General features: G+C 37.2%; 1 protein-coding gene across 1 annotated transcript; it reads right to left on the minus strand.

Annotated features, from left to right (window-relative positions):
• Positions 1-387: 387 nt before the first annotated feature.
• Positions 388-3,810, minus strand: NAP1L2 (nucleosome assembly protein 1 like 2). The gene is given in 1 exon segment (XM_020869491.2): positions 388-3,810. A coding segment is annotated over 1 exon segment (1,392 nt). The 5' UTR covers positions 3,256-3,810; the 3' UTR covers positions 388-1,863.
• Between the last annotated feature and the right edge of the window lie 14,045 nt (positions 3,811-17,855).

Consider the following 17,855-nt stretch of genomic DNA (forward strand, 5'->3'; position numbering starts at 1 on the left):
ACCTTCTTCCTCAGTTGATTGTAGAGATGAGACGGTGGTAAGAAAAGCAAGCAGTGTTAAAAACTTACCTCTTTGAGCCAAAATCCGAAGGAGGAGGTATGTTCAATAGTGGAAGAAAAAGTCACAAGCAGAGGAGCTTTAGTTCCACTTTCATTTTATAATTTTGTGGGATCACATCACAATCACTTGGGATGGAAGAGTGGATAGGCAGCAATAACGAGATAGAGTTAGCACTTCCAAGCCACTCTCAGCTCTAATATGGCATGGAAGAGATTAAGAAGTTTGCTGTTATCCCAGAGAGATAGATTTGACCTTCATAGAGTATACTAAGGGGGGCAGTCAAACTTCTGTGTTTCCACACTTGAGGCAGGCAAAATTAGCTCTGGGACAAACTCAGGTCTCTGAGCAACCACATCCCATGGTTCTCAGTCAGTGCACTCCCAACCAATGTCATAAAGCAATATAAGTCCCTTTACCCCCTTTACGTTCAGGTAACGATGTGGAAGAGTATTCTGAAATATAGACTAACACACATGAGCCTGTTATTTTTAGAGTATTTAAATTATTAAATGACAATGAATTTACTGTTGCTGATGTTTAGTCTCTAAGTCATGTCCGACTCCTTTGTGACCCCGTGGACCGTAGCCTGCCAGGCTCCTCTGTCCATGGGATTGGATTTTTCAGGCAAGAATGAATACAGCAGTGGATTGCCATTTCCTTCCCCAGGGGATTTTCCTGACCCAGGGATCAAACCCTCTTGTCCTGCATTAGCAGGCAGATTCTTTACCACTAGATACATTAAAACAGATTTTGTTTTCCTACAATCTTGGGAGGTGGAGATGGACTCATAATTAAGATTAGATCATTTATAAACCATAAAAAGATACATTTCTTTGCACATCTAAGGATATTTTTAGTAAATTTTCATGAATATATAAACACACAGAAAAAGAACAGTAGGCAATAAATAAAAACATAAACAATGCTTTTCTTTGAGGAGTGGGTGTATGGATTTTGGTCCTGCTATAAACATATTACTTTTATAATTAAAAAAGATCAGTTTTATAACATGAAACAATAAAATTTTTATTCATTTTGTGGTGAAGGAACATTAAATTCTTTTTCAAAATGATAAATTGATCACTTTCAATGAATGATTAAATGTATTATAGGAAAAGAGAATTGTACACTGTAATTACAGTTTACACAATTACACAGAACAATACATGGCAATCTTTGGAAAATACTTTGATTAACACTTCACTGATAAATAACTTTAATACAACTAAGTTTCATTATTTATCATGGTCACATAAAATACAATAGCCTATGAACAAGCTGTTATTGACAATAAATGTGGTTTTGCTTGAATTTCTTAACCATATGCAGGTGTTTTCTTAAGCATTCAAGTTTTAAATTCTATTGCATTTTGATTGCAAAATGAAGCAGGTATGGCAAAGTTAAACCCAGTAGCTAAAGAAAACACAAATACAAAAAACAGCAAAAGAACCTTGAGTTGGTTCTCCAAAATTTTCTTTTAGAATATATATTGATCTCATTTAGTAGTTCTGATAATATTCATAACTACAGATTAATACTTACATGACGAAGGGACTTCAGAAGGATTAAACTACACAACACTATATTAATATGTCTTAAATCATTTACCACAGCCCACATTTCTTGAAAGTATTCTATACTAAAATGCAAGGTCAAATGAATTAGTATTTGAACTTTTCATATTTCTGAGACATACATTTTAACTTACACTACAAGAAAAAATTAACAATACAAGACTGTAATTGTTATATTTTGAGTAACTAGATCTAGGACAATTAATTTCAGGGCCATGTACACTCTGCTTTAGCGATCAATGTCTTCTACTATTGCCTCAAGATTTTTGCAACAAGCTTTAACTTCCTCAATTGCAGTCATCCAATTATCATAAATAATTTTGTCATAAATTTCATCATTAACTTCCCTAACTACCCCTTCTTACTGAGATTCAAGTGCATCACCTGAGAAGAATAATACTGATCTTGGGATTATGTAAGTACGTAAATTGTGACCAAGTAGAAAATCATGCTTTCCATTTGAGTTGATTCCTTGAGGAGTAAAGAAATTGAAGAATGAATCCTTGGGAAAATCTTCAGTTACAGTCCAGATTGTTCCCCAGACCCGGTGCTTCTGCTTTTTCTTGACTGTTTTCAAAGTGACATTCTTTCCTTCATTCCAATCTATTTTATAGCCTATGCAATACTCAATCGCGGTTCCCCTATAGGGATGGGGATCATAATGTGCTAACCTTGACTTCAGCTTATAGGTCTTTGTCAACAGCTCATTTTTGAAATATTCATTTGGTTTGAAGTGAAACTCTAGTGTGAAACTGAGAGGTTCACCAGGATCTGAAAGCTTCACTTTAATATCTGTCAGGAGCTTCAGAATAGGCTCATCATACTTTTTAATCAAAGAAGTCAGTGTGTCAACGTTTTTCAAGACAGTCAGCCAAAAATCAGGAATTCCTTTAGGATCCTCTTCTTCTTTATTCTCATCTCCAGCTGCCTTGGTGTTGTCGTCATTGTCATCATCATCGCCATCATCCTCTTCCGCCTCCTCTTCAATAGCATAATCATAATAATCTTCTTCACAATCGTCATCCTCATCCATGTAGTCAAGTAGCAGACCCTCCTCATTACCACACATCTCTTCCCCATCATACATTTCATCATCATAGTCCTCAGAATCTGATTTATATTTACATTCCTCTTTTGTAGGCTCATAGATTGCATTGATTATCTGACGCCTTTTTTCCAATAAAGGCTGATACATTTCAGCAAACTTTCTTTCAATACCATGAAATTCCCTCAGGAATTTGGACTCTAGATTGGCCACTCTAGTTTGAAGCTTTTTGAGGGCTAACACACGGTATTTAACTTTCACAGGTAGACTTTCAACAAAGTCTGTATCTAAAAGATAACCGATAAGACCTTTTGGATGGTCTGGGTCTGAATCCTCATCAGTATCTTCACCTTTTTCCCCGCCTTCCCCGGACCCAGCAGCAGCCTCTTCACCTTTTCCCCCTTCTTCCCCAGGACCCACAGCGGCTTCTTCACCACGCTCCCCATCATCTCCAGGTCCAGCTGCGGCATCTTCACTGCTCTCCGGCTGCTCCCCGGACCCCTCCATCGTTACCTTATCACCAGACTCTTCTTGACTGGATTCTAACAGTTCCTTGTGGTCGGCTGACTCGGCCATTTTTCAAAGGGCCTCACACGCCTAATTGGCTACCGTCAAGATCAGGAGACCTGACCTCCGCAAGGAAAGACTCACCGGAATATCAGACGCGGCGCTGACTGGGACGGAGGTGAAATGGACGGTAGTGGTCTGACTGTGTTGCGGGAGCCTAGAGTGACGGGCGAGGCTGCTGCCGGGATGAAGGTGGTGCGGAGGCTGTGAGAACCAGAGGCAGCGGTATCCTGGCTGGGGTACAGAGAGCAGCGATGGCCGCAGTGACCTGCACGAGCAGGCCAGAGACTGCAGAGAGCCGCAGTGAGCTGATCTCCGCAAGCATCAGCTGCTTCTCCGCAAGCATCAGCTGCTACAAGAAACAACCGATGCCGCAATGATTACGCAGCCGTCTCTTGGCTAGATTTTTTTGGTGCAAATAGCTTGTTGCGTCACTCCCTCCCTCCCCGACAACTCTACTCTAATTTCGTTTGCTGGGCTGCAGTGATCGACAAACCATGAACCAATAAATTATTAGATCTATCAAGTTTCCAACTCGTGTCACCTTCCCAGGTTCTCTAATATGGCTGCTTAATCCACCTCCCGCTAGTCCCACAGCACCACCCGAGTTTTCTAGAAACGAGGTTTTACTAGCTTATTCTTTCAGTTTTCAACTGGTATTATATTTTTATAATTTCAAAAGAGAAAATACCAACTAAAATGCCAGATAAAGCATTCACCCATTCTAAATCTGTCCCTTTGATTTTAGCCCTGGGCTCTGGGAAGGAAAGAGATGAGAGGTTGAAGAATTTACAGAGAGGTTAGAAGGGAAAAACACAAAAAATTAGCAAGTGCGGGTCTCAAGGTGGTGTAACTGCCAGTGATTTAAATATTCTGTATTCTGTTTTTCTGTATTTTCCACAAGCTATAGGGTAAGTGACCAGTAATTTTAGATTGGAAAATCTCCCCTAACATTTCCTGGGGTAGGGGTTGGGGACAGGAAGGAGGTTAGATGATTAGGAGGAGGTTGGGTTAAAGAGCACTTGCAATGAAGAGCCAAAACGCTGTATCCCACTATATGAATATCCCACTATATAAAACCTCTGTATATGTATCCCACTATATAAAACCAGCTGTCTGTCTTATAGTCAATAACCCAGTCCTAATACTGATAGGACTTGCCCCTCCCTCTCTCTTGATTCTGGCTTTAAAGCCATTGGGAATGTTTAAAAGAAATGCTCAATTGTAAAGTGATATATATCGTAAAAATCTTAACATTTGCTTGACAGCTGTTATTTAAAATAATCTAAATCTCAGTATTAAAGACATGGTTAGATATATGATAGAGTGTCCATAGGATGGAATACCATGCAGCCATTAAAATTTTTCCTTTGGGGAGGCTCATTGGTGATGTTTACTTTGTCCATTTTGCCAATACTGATAATTTTTTAAGTGGACAATTTTTGAAAAACTGTCTTTTCCAGATTTGAACTCTAATTTTTATCATGCTACTATTATAGAGATAAACACTTTACATATACAACACTGTTTGTTGTATTTCTTTACAGATTCTTTCAGTATGTAGGTAAAATTCTTTTTTACTTATTTTATCTCTCTGTACTATATATGATTACATTATTTACAAAATTCAATTTTCAGGTTCGTGTATCAATCTGGATAGTTCCATAGTTAAAAGCCCTACATTTCAGATTTTCTTTTCCTTACGCTTAAAAAAGAATGAAGTTCTGATACAACAACATGGATGAACCTTGAAAATATTATGCTATGTGATATAAGCCACATGCAAAAGGACAAATACTGTATGATTCCACTTATACAAGGTGACATAAAATAGGCAAATTCAAGGAGACACAAAGTATAATAGATATTATCAGAGGCTGGGGGAATGAGGAACAGAGAGTTATAGTTTAAGGGGTACAGAGTTTCAGTTTGGGATGATAAAGTTGTGGAACTGAGTATTGATGATAAATGTACAATATGAATGTACCTAATGCAACTGAATTGTACACTTAATAAATGGTTAAAATGGTGAATTTTGTTTTATGTATATTTTACCACAATAAAAATTCAATTATGTTTCAAGAGAACAGCATCGAAACATGTATATTATCTAGGGTGAAACAGATCACCAGCCCAGGTTGGATGCATGAGACAAGTGCTCGGACCTGGTGCACTGGGAAGACCCAGAGGGATCGGGTGGAGAGGGAGGTGGGAGGGGGGATCGGGATGGGGAATACATGTAACTCCATGGCTGATTCATGTCAATGTATGACAAAACCCACTACAATATTGTAAAGTAATTAGCCTCCAGCTAATAAAAAAAAAATAAAAATAAAAAATTCAATTACAGTACCTGTTACAATAATATCAATCATAAAAGAATATATAGAATTAGATTTAACAAAAGTACAAGATTTATTCACTGAAAATTACAAAACATTGCAGACAGTAATTAGAGAAGACAAATAAATGGAGCAAATATAGGGCTTCCCTGATAGCTCAGTTGGTAAAGAATACATCTGTAATGCAGGAGACCCCGGTTCAATTTCTGTGTCAGGAAAATCCACTGGAGAAGGGATAGGCTACCCACTCCAGTATTCTTGGGCTTCCCTTGTGGCTCGGCTGTTAAAGAACCTGCCTGCAATACAGGAGACCTGGGTTGGAAAGATTCTCTGGAGAAGGGAAAGACTACCCACTCCAGTATTCTGGCCTGGAGAACTTCATGGACTTTATAGTCCATGGGGTCACAAAGAGTCAGACATGACTGAGTGACTTTCACACATGTATCTTAATATGTTGATGGACATTTGGATTGATTTCAACGTGAACTATTGTGAATAATGCTACTATGAAGTTTGATGTGCAAGTATTCTTTTGAGTCTCTGCTTTCAATTCTTTGGGGAAATACATGGTGTCAATAGAATTACTGGATCACGTGGTAATTCTATGTGTCCATTTTTGAGGAAAGATCAAACTATTTTCCATGATGGCTGTAGAATTTTACATTCCCAGTAGCAATGCATAAAGGTTGCAATTTCTCCCAATTCTCACTGAAGCATATTTTTTTTTCATTTTTTAACACATCATAATGAGTATGAAGTTGTATTTCTTTCTGGTTTTGAATTTGCTTTCCCAAACAACTAGTTCTATTGAGTACATTTCCAAGTACTTATTACTCATTTGTATACCTTATTTGGGGCTTCCCCAGTGATTCAGTGGTAAAGAATCCGCATGCAATGCAGGAGACATGGGTTTGATCCCTGGGTCAGCAAGATTCTTTAGAGGAGGAAACAGCAACCCACTCCAGTACTGTTGGCTGGAGAATCCTATGGACAGAGGAGCCTGGCCAGCTACAACCCTAATGGTTGCACTTCAGACACTACTGAAGTGACTTGGCATGCATGCCCACAAACCTTATTTAGAGAAAATGTCTATTCAAGCTCTATGTCCTTTTTGAATTGGTTTGATTTTTGTTGTTGTTGAGATGTATAATTTTTGTGTATTCTAGATACTAAGCCATTGTCAAATATATGATTTGCAAATTATTTTCTCTCATTCTGGGGGTTATCTTTTCACTCTCTTGATAGTGTCCTTTGATGCACAAACATTATTAATTCTGATGAAGTCTGCATTATTTATACTGCTTTTGTTGCCTGTACTTTTGGCATCATCTCCAAGAAACCATCGTCAAACCAATGTCATAAAGTTGGCCCTCTATGTCTCCTATATCACTTAGTTTTCCTTCTAAGTGTTTTACATATAAAACATTTGTCTTGTTCTTTGATCCATTTTGCATTAATATTTGTATATGGTATAAGGTAAGTGTCTGATTTTGTTCTCTTGTATGCAAATATCCAGTTTTCTCAGCACTATCCATTGAAAAAACACAATCTTTTCTCCATTTAATAGTCCTGGCACACTTTTGAAAATCAATTGATAATAAATGTGAGAATTTATTTCTGAGCTGTCTGTTCTATTTCATTTGTCTATATGTCTGTCTTTATGCCAGTTTCACACTGTTTTGATTACTGTAGCTTTGTTGTAAGTTTTAAAATCAGAAAGTGTAAGTCCCCCAACTTTGTTCTTCACTTTTCAGTATTGTTTCAGATACTGGGAATCAACAGTGATTTCATAAGAAATTTCAGGATGAGTTTTGTGTTGTTGTTGTTCAGTTGCTAGGTTGTGTGGACTCCTTGTGACCCCACAGACTGCAGCACTCCAGGCTTCTCTGTCCTCCACCATCTTCCAGAGTTTGTTCATATTCATGTCCATTGAGTTTGTGATGTTATCTATCCATTTCATTCTCTGTTACCCCTTCTCCTTTTGCTTTCAATCTTCGCCAATGGTTTGGCTCTTCTCATCAGGTAGCCAAAGTATTGGAGCTTACTATTTTTCAAAAATATATATCTTTGGGAATTTGATAGGGATTGCATGGATTCTGTAGATCTCTTTGGGTAATATTATCATTTTAAAAATATTAAAAAATATTAAGTCTTCCAATTCATGAGCATAGAATGTTTCTCTATGTATGTATGTCTTTAATTTCTTTCAGCACTGTTTTGTAGTATTCCACCTCTTTGGTTTAATTACTCCTAAGTACTTCATTTTATTAATGCCTCTCTAAATTGAATGGCTTTCTTAATTTCCTTTTCAGAGTATTCATTGTTAGCATATAGAAATACAACTAATTTTTGCATGTTGATTTTGCTCCCTTCAATGTTACTGAATTAGTTTATTTTCTCTAACATATTTATTTTAATCTTTAGGGTTTTCTATATGACATCTGTAAGCAGAGATAATTTTACTTCTGCATTTAAAATTTGGATGTCTTATTATTTTTTTCTCACTTGATTCTGCCTAGAACTTCCAATCCTATGCTGGATTGTTGTTCAGACACTAACTCGTGTCTGACTCCTTGGTATCCATGAACTGCAGCATGCCAGGTTTCCCTGTCCTTTACTGTCTCCCAGAGTTTGCTCAAACTCATGTCTGTTGAGTTGGTGATGCCTTCCAACCATCTCATCTTCTGTCAGGCCCTTCTCCTCATGCCCTTAATCTTTCCCAGCATCAGGGTCTTTTCCAATGAGTCGGCTAATCGCATCAGATGACCAAAATATTGGAGCTTCAGCTTCACCATCAGTTCTTCCAATGAATATTCAGGGTTGATTTACTTTAGTATTGACTGGTTTGATCTCCTTGCTATCCAGGGGACTCTCAAGAGTCTTCTCCAGCACCACACTTAGAAAGTATGAATTCTTCGGCACTCAGCCTTCTTTATGGTCCAACTCTCACATCCATACATGACTACTGGAAAAACCGTAGCTTTGACTATACAGACCTTTGTTAGCAAAGTGATATCTTTGTTTTTAATATGCTAAGTTTGCCATAGTGTTACTTTCAAAGAGCAAGCATCTTTAAATTTCATGGCTGCAGCCATCATCTGCAGTGATATTGAAGCCCAAGAAAATAAAATCTTTCAGTTTACACTTTTTTCCCATCTACTTGCCATGAAGCTATGGGACCATAAGCCATGACCCTAGTTTTTTGAATGTTGAGTTTTAAGCCAGCTTTTTCGCTCTCCTCTTTCACTTTCATCAAGAGGCTTTTTAGTTCCTCTTCACTTTCTGCCATAAGCGTGGTGTCATCTGCATATCTGAGGTTATTGATATTTCTCCCAGCAATCTTGATTCCAGCTTGTGTTTCTTCCAGCCCAGCGTTTCTCATGATGTACTCTGCATATAAGTTAAATAAGCAGGGTGACAATATATAGCCTTGATGTACTCCTTTTCCTATTTGGAACCAATCTGCTGTTCCATGTCCAGTTCTAACTGTTGCTTCCTGGCCTGCATACAGGTTTCTCAAGAGGCAGGTCAGGTGGTCTGGTATTCCCATCTCCTTCAGAATTTTCCACAGTTTATTGTGATCCACACAGTCGAAGGCTTTGGTGTAGTCAATAAAGCAGAAATAGATGTATTTCTGGGACTCTCTTGCTTTTTTGATGATCCAGCAGATATTGGCAATTTGATCTCTGGTTCCTCTGCCTTTCCTAAAACCAGCTTGAACATCTGGAAGTTCTCGGTTCTCATATTGCTGAAGCCTGGCTTGGAGTATTACTCAGCTATAAAAAGTAACTCTTTGAGTCAGTTCTAATGAGGTGAATTTACCTAGAGCCTATTATACAGAGTGAAGTAAGTAAAAAAGAGAAAGACAAATACTGTATATTAATGCATATACATGGAATTTAGAAAGATGGTATCAACAATCCTACATGCAGGGCAACGAAGGAAACACAGATGTAAAGAACAGACTTTTGGCCTCAATGGGAGAAGGAGAGGGTGGGGTGATTTGAGAGAATGGCATTGAAACATATACAATACCATATATAAAATAGATACCAGTGCGAGTTTGATATATGAAACAGGGCACCTAAAGTCAGAGCTCTGTGACAACCTGGAGGGATAGGGTGAGGAGTGGTTTGGACTGGGTTCAGGATGAAGGGGACACATGTATACCTATGACTGATTTATATTGATATATGGCAAAAACTATCACAATATTGCAAATAAATTATCTTCCAATTAAAATAAATTTTAGTAAACCACATCACCGATGGGCAGGGTGGTGGTTTGCAGAAATTAACGCTTATGACTAGTGATTTGTTATGTAAATGAATATTGAAATACCCATGTTTGAATAAATAGCAATAACTTTTTTTGAGCTTAATGTATTTATATGAAACTTTGTATATGTCTTACTTAAGCATTCTAATATTTTGTCAGTGTGACAGGCAGTGCAGCAGTCACCTCTGTGAAGGTGAACAGAACATCTATTACAAATATCCTATGTTCCACTGCAAGAGTGTATTTCACTTCACTTTCCCCTGGAAGAGCAGACTCTACACTTTTGGGGAGCAATTTTTTTAGTCCTCTGCACATTGCTGCCTCCAGAATAGATTCTTTTATTACATGATAGTCAACAAGGTGGATCCTTATGGGGGGCTCTTTTAGAAATGCCACTACAATATTGTAAAGTAATTAGACTCCAACTAATAAAAATAAATGAAAAAAAAAAAAAAGAAATGCCAAAAGAACAAGGTGTGGCACCACCACTACATTCACCAGAAGGCAAGTTACCCATTCTTTAGCTACTGCTAACAAAAATTGCCTGTAAGTCATTTTATTCTGGGCATTAAAGCTACAATAAATTTTAAATGCATTGAATAAACATAAATCACTCAAACAGAAACCCACTTTCTTATACCATTTTCAAGTTTTCCAGAGGATATTGAAGTTTGCCAGATATTGATTGGATCAATCAACTCCTTTCATAATTTATCATATTCTAATATACAAGAGGTCTTAGTTATCTGATCATCAGTCCTCCTGTCTTATTTTTCTGTAGATTCTATGGAGGCATCATCAACAGCTGTCACGAGAAGAACTAGCCTCTTATCTTCCCATATAAGAAAAATCACTCCTCACATCTGTAAGACTGTCATTTCTCCCTTCTGTAGATTTTTAGATTTAAAATTTTTAAATTTGGTTTGGTAGACCACAATTTTCTTGTGTAGTCCCACAAAACCTGGATTTATTTTTCAAAAATAAACAATAAATAATCTGAAAAGATGTGGACACACTATTGTAATAATTGTCTTGGTAAATATGGTGCAATGAACCAAGATAATGTTTTATTAATAGAACCAATAATATTGTTTCCTTTCACCATGTAAATCTCAAGGTTGTATAGGATATACATAGGTTGTATATATTTCACTTTCACTATTCCATATTGTGTAAGTTTTCGGGGATTATAGGTTTTGAATCTGAGTCATCGTCTCCACTTTATTATTGACACATCAAGTGATAACTCTTGTTTGGGTATATAGATCAATTGAAATTTCAGTAGAAAATAATCCAAAAGAGATTTAACTTTTGAAATTCTGCCTACAGGAAGTGGTGTTTTTGAGTTATCATTAAAGTTAAGAAATGTCAATATTCAAACCTTTTTCTCATCACACATGGAAAGATAGGTGTTTCAAGTAAGGGATCAGTCAACCACTATTTTTCCCAATGTGACTTTCCTATTTGTTCCATCAAAATTATTAATCTAGGAACCTTCTTCATGTCAAAATTGGTTACATCAGTCCATTTTAAATTCTTATCATACTTTATATATGATTTTTCATTCTGCTGGTGATACAGGTTTGTTTGAGAAGCAGTCAACTCCAAACATCATTACCAAAATTAATTCTGTTATTTCACTAACACTTTGTGGGTTATTACATTGAATAATTACACCTGACATGCCAGCAAAGTCTTCCAATTGTCATGAAATTATCTCTTCAATCCACTCTTCTGCAGAAGCAAAGGAGCATTCTCCAGCATACTCTCCAAACTCTCCAAAATGTTTCATTTTTCATTTTCCATATGAGAATCAATCATTAAAGCTTTTTGTCTTTTTTGTTAGTCTAATATTCACTTAATCTGAATCAGAACTATATTTTGAAGAATGTCTTCTGAAGACATTAGTGCATATGTTGCTAGAACAATAAGAGAAAGTATCTGCATAAAATTCACTGAAAAATTCTTCACTCAAAATTTCACAAAACATCATTTTTTTAAATTTTATGGCAATAAACTTTCATTTATAATATACACAAGGTTGGAATAAAAACCTAAGAACAAAATGTGAATGATAATGACAATTATAAATTGTATAATGAATACTTGATCAATTTTAAGATAAACAACTTCACACAGTGATGTTAATTGTATCACACTCTAAAAAGGTATTTATATGTCTCCAGTCAATAACGTTCAGGGAACAAAAGATGTATTACTATGTCTCTAGTCAATAATGTGTTAAAGGGCACACGCAAGATCCTGTGCACACCAGGACAAAGGGGATAAAAGCAGTGACTTCACAAGAGATTGAGTCATATCTACATGCTAGTATTATAGGGTTTCCTGTGGAGGTGGGGGAGGGCCAACTGTGGCTCACCACACAGACAGAAATATTGATAGTGGTAGCTCTAACAATTACTTATTAGTGTGAGCCCTCCTGGAGGCCACCATCTCCTACCCAAGATCCAGCCCCACCCAATAGACTATAGGCTTCAGTGCTAGAACACCTCAGGCCAAACAACCAACAGGGTAGAACCAGAAGTGTTAGTCACTCAGTCATATCTGACTCTTTGAAATGCCATAGACTGTAGCCCACCAGCCTTCTCTGACTATGGAATTCTCAACGCAAGAATACTGGAGTGAGTTGCCATTCCCTTCTCCAGGGAATCTTACTGACCCAAGGATCGAACCTGGGTCTCCTGCATTGCAGGCAGATTCTTAACTGTCTGAGCAACCAGGGAAGCCCAATAGGGTGGGAACACAGCCCCAACCATCAGCACACGTGCTGCTGAAAGTCTTCCTGAGCATAGACACACCCACCAGGGGAAAAACACCCAGCTCCACCCAGCCAACGAGTCCCTCCCACCAGGAGGCCTGCAAAGTCTCTTAGACAGCCTCATCCACCAGAAAGCAGACAGTAGATGAAAGAATTACAATCCTGCAGCCTGTGGAATGGAAACTGCAGGCAGAGAAAGTTGGACAAAATGAGGTAGCAAATAAAAATGTTTCAGATGAAGGAACACAATAAAACCCCAGAAGAACAACTAAGTGAAGTGTAAATAGACAATCTACTGGAAAAAGATTTCAGAGTAATGATTGTGAAGATGATCCAAGATCTCAGAAATAGAATGGAAGCACATGTCAAAAAGATAAAAGAAATGTTTAACAAAGACCTACAAGAAATAAAAAACAAACAAAGATGAACAATACAATAACTGAAATTTTAAAATACTCTAAAAGGAATCAATAGCAGAGTAACTGAGGCAGAAGAACGGATAAGTGAGCTGGAAGACAGACTACTGGAAATTACCACCATAGAACAGAATGAAGAAAAACAGTGAAAAGAAATGAGGACAGCCTAAGAGAACTCTGGGATAACATTAAATGCACGGATATTTGTATTATAAGAGTGCAAGAATGAAAACAGAGAGAGAAAGAACTTGAGAAATTATTTGAAGAGATAATAACTAAAAACTTCCCTAACATGAGAAAGGAAATAGTCACCCAAGTCTAAGAAGGAAAGAGAGTTCCTGAAAGGATATACCCAAGGAGGAAAATGCAGAAACACATTGTAATCAAATAGACAAAACTTAAAGACAATATAATTGTCTTTAATTTAATGTCTCTCTATTTTTAAATTGAGATACAGTTGATATATAACATTATATTGAGGTCCCAGGGGCACTAATGGTAAAGAATCTGCCTGCCAATGCAGGAGATGCAAGACATGTGGGTTCATTCCCTGGGTTGGGAAGATCCCCTGAGGTAGAAAATGCACCCAACTCCAGGATTCTTGCCTTGAAAATTTCATGGGCAGAGGAGCCTGGTGGGCTACAGTCCGTGGGGTCATGAAGAGTTGGACACAACTTAGTGACTGAGCACTAGAAAGGCAAAAAGATATTAAAAGCAGCAGGGGAAAAGAAACAAATAACATACAAGAAAACTTCCATAAGGATATCAGATGATTTCTCAGAAGAAACTCTGCAGGATAGAAGGGAGTGAAAAAATATATATAAGAAGATAAAAGGGAAGAACCTACAACCAAGAGTACTCTACCAAGAAAGGCTTTCATTCAGATTTAGCAGAGAAATCAAAAGATTTACAGACAAGCAAAAGCTAAGAGAATTCAGACCAGATCTATAACAAATGCTAAGGAACTTCTCTAAGCAGAAAAGAAAAGGCCACTACTAGAAACAATAAATAATTTTGGATGGAAAAGCTCACCAATAAAGGCAAGCATGCAGGAAAGATAGTGAATAATTCACACACAGGTATGATATCAAAACCAGAAATTGTGAAAAAAAAAAGAGAGCACAAATTCAGGATATTGCAAATGAGTATGAGATTAAAAGATCAGAAATTTAAAACAATTTAGCTTATTTATAGACTGCTACCTCAAAACCTCATGGTAACTTCAAACCAAAATTCTACAGTATGTACACACAAGTAAATAAAAAGGAATCCAAACACAACACTAAATTTAGTCATCAAATTACAGGAGAAGAGAACAAAACAGAAAGGGAAGAAAAATACCTACAAGAGAAACCCAAAACAATTAAGAAAATGGCAAGAGGAATATACATATTGATAATCACCTTAAATGCAAATGGATTAAATACTACAACCATAAGACATAGGGTGTCTGAATGGGTACAAAAACAAGACCCATACATATGCTGTCTATAAGAGACCCATTTCAGATCTAGGGACACATACAGACTGAAAGGGAGAGGAAGGAAAAAAGTATTCCATGCAAATGGAAATCAAAAGAAAATTGGGGTAGCAATACTCATATCAAACGTAATAGGCCTAAAATGAAGATTGCTACAAGAGACAAAGAAGCAAAGTAGCTAATGCTCGAGGGATTAATCCAAGAAGATACAACAATGTAAATGGTGCACCCAACATAGGCACGTCCCAGAATATAAACTAAATTCTAACATCTATAAAAAGAGAAATTGAGAGTGACACAATAATAGTGGGGGATTTAACACAACACCTTCTTCAATGGACAAATCATTCAGACAGAAAAATCAATAAGAAAACACAGGATTTAAATGACAAATTAGACCAGATAGACTTAACTGACATTTAAAGAGTATTCCATCCAAAGAAGCAGAACACACATTCTTCTCAAGGAGACATGGAACTTTCTTCAGGATTGATCACATGCTGTGTCACAAAGCAAGCCTTGGTAAATTTAAGAAAAGTGAGATCATGTATTCCCCATCCCTATCCCCCCTCCCACCTCCCTCTCCACCCGATTCCTCTGGGTCTTCCCAGAGGAATACATGTTTCGATGTTGTTCTCTCGAAACATCCCAACCTCGCCTTCTCCCACGGAGTCCAAAATTCTGTTCTGTACATCCGTGTCTCTTTTTCTGTTTTGCATATAGGGTTATCGTTACCATGGCTGATTCATGTCAATGTATGACAAAAACCACTACAATATTGTAAAGTAATTAGCTTCCAACTAATAAAAATAAATGAGAAAAAAAAAGAAAAGTGAGATCATATCAAGCATCTTTTCTTATCATAATGCTATGAGATTATAAATCAACTACAAGAAAAAAAACTAAAAAGAAACGTGGAAACTAAACAACACGCTACTACACAATCAATGGGTCACAGAAGAAATAAAAGAGTAAATAAAAAAATGCCTACAGACAAATGAAAACAAATGCACAACGATCCACAGCCTATAGAATGTGGCAAGATCAGTTCTAAGAGGGAAGTTTATAGTTGTACAATTTTACCTCAGGAAACAATAAAAATCACAAATAGACAATCTAAACTTAAACCTAAAGGAACTAGGGAAAAAAGAACAAGCAAAACCCAAAGTTAGTAGAAGGAAACAAATCATAAAGATCAGGAGAGAAATAAATTAAATAGAAAAGAAAAGAATAGAAAAGATCAGTGAAACTAAAAGCTGGTTCTTTGATAAGATAAAATTGATAAACTTCTAGTCAGACTCATCAAGAAAAAAGGGAGAGGATTCAAATCAATACTATCAGAAATGACAAAGGGAAAAATAAAACTGGTACCACAGAAAAATAAAGGATCATAAAAGACTACAATCAAGTTTATTCCAGTAAAATGGACAGCCTGGAAGAAATGGACAAAATCTTAGAAAGTTACAATCTCCCAAAACAGAACCAGAAAGAAATAGGAAATATGAACTGACCAATCACAAGTACCAAAATTGAAACTGTGATTTTTAAAAAACCCAAAAAAAGTCAAGGACAAGGGGTCTTTACAGGTGAATTCTATCAAACATTTAGAGAAGTGCTAACACGTATCCTTCTGAAACATTTCCCAAAAATTGCAGCAGAAGGAATACTGAGAAGCATATTCTATGAGACCATCATCCCTGTAATACAAAAAGCAGACAAAATATCACAAAAAAATAAAATGACAGGTCAATATCACTGATGAACAAAAACTCAAAATCCTCAACAAAATACTAGGAAATTGAATCCAACAACTTATTAAAAGTATCATACTCCCTAACCAAGCGAGATTTATCCCAAAGGTTTCAAGGATTCTTCAGTATATGCTAATCAATCAATGTGATACATGACGTCAACAAATTGAAGAACAAAGTCCAACACCATTTATAATAAAAATAAAAAACCACCTCTTCAGAAAGTGGGCATAGAGGCAATATGCATGTGTGTGCTAAGTCGCTTCAGTTGTGTCCAACTCTTTGAGACCCCATGGACTGTAGCCCGTCAAGCTCCTTTGTCAATGGGATCCTCCAGGCAAGAATACTGGAGTGGGCTGCCATGCCCTCCTCCAGGGGATCTTCCCAACCAAGGGGTTGAACCCACATCTCTTATGTCTCCTGCATTGGCAAACATGTTCTTTACCACCAGTACCACTTGGGAAACCCAGAGGGAATATACCTCAACATAATAAAGGCCATATAAAACAAACCTATAGCTAACATTATACTCAATTGTGGAATGCTGAAAGCATTCCTTTAATGTCCTCTAAGGTCGGAACAAGACAAAAATATCCACTCTTGCTATTTTTATTCAGCATAGTTTTTGGAAGTCCTACTCATGACTATGAGAGATGAAAAAAGAATAAAAAGAATCCAAATGGGAAAAGAAATAAAATTGTCTCTGTTTAGACAACATGATACTATACATGTTCTTGTCCAGTCACCAAGTCCAGTCCAGCTCTTTATGACCCCGTGGACTGTGGCATGCCAGACATCCCTATCCTTCACCATCTCCTGGAGCTTACCCAAGTTCATGTCCATTGAATCAGTGATACTATCTACCCATCTCATCCTCTGTTGCCTCATTCTTCTCTTGCCCTCAATCTTTCAAAGCATCAGTGTCTTTTCCAATGAGCCAACTCTTGACATCAAGTGGCTAAAGTATTGGAGCTTCAGCTTCAGCATTAGTTCTTCCAGTGAGTATTCAAGGTTTATTTCCTTTAAGATTGACTGGTTTGATCTCCTTGCTGTCCAAGGGACTCTCAAGAGTCTTTTACAACACCACAATTCAAAAGCATCAATTCCTTGATGTTATGCCTTCTTTATGGTCCAGCTCTCACATCTGTATATGACTACTAGAAAGACCATAGCCTTGACTATACAGACCATTGTTGGCAAAGTGATGTCTTTGCTTTTTAATACAGTGTAGGTTTGCCATGGCTTTCCTGCCAAGAAGCAATCGTCTTCTAGTTTCATGGCTGCAGTCACCATCCACAGTGATTTTAGAGCCTATGAAGAGGAAATCTATTACTGCTTCCACTTTTCCCCCTTCTATTTGCCATGAAGTGATAGAACTGGATGCCATGATCTTTATTTTTTCAATATTGAGTTTTAAGCTGGCGTTTTCAATCTCCTCTTTCACCCTCATCAAGAGGCTCTTTAGTTCCTCTTCACTTTCTGCCATTAAAATGGTATCATCTGCTTATCTGAGGTTGTTATTTCTCCTGGCAAACTTGATTCCAGCTTGTAACTTATCCAGCC

This window comes from Odocoileus virginianus, chromosome X (assembly GCF_023699985.2).
Source record: "Odocoileus virginianus isolate 20LAN1187 ecotype Illinois chromosome X, Ovbor_1.2, whole genome shotgun sequence".
NCBI lineage: Eukaryota > Metazoa > Chordata > Mammalia > Artiodactyla > Cervidae > Odocoileus > Odocoileus virginianus.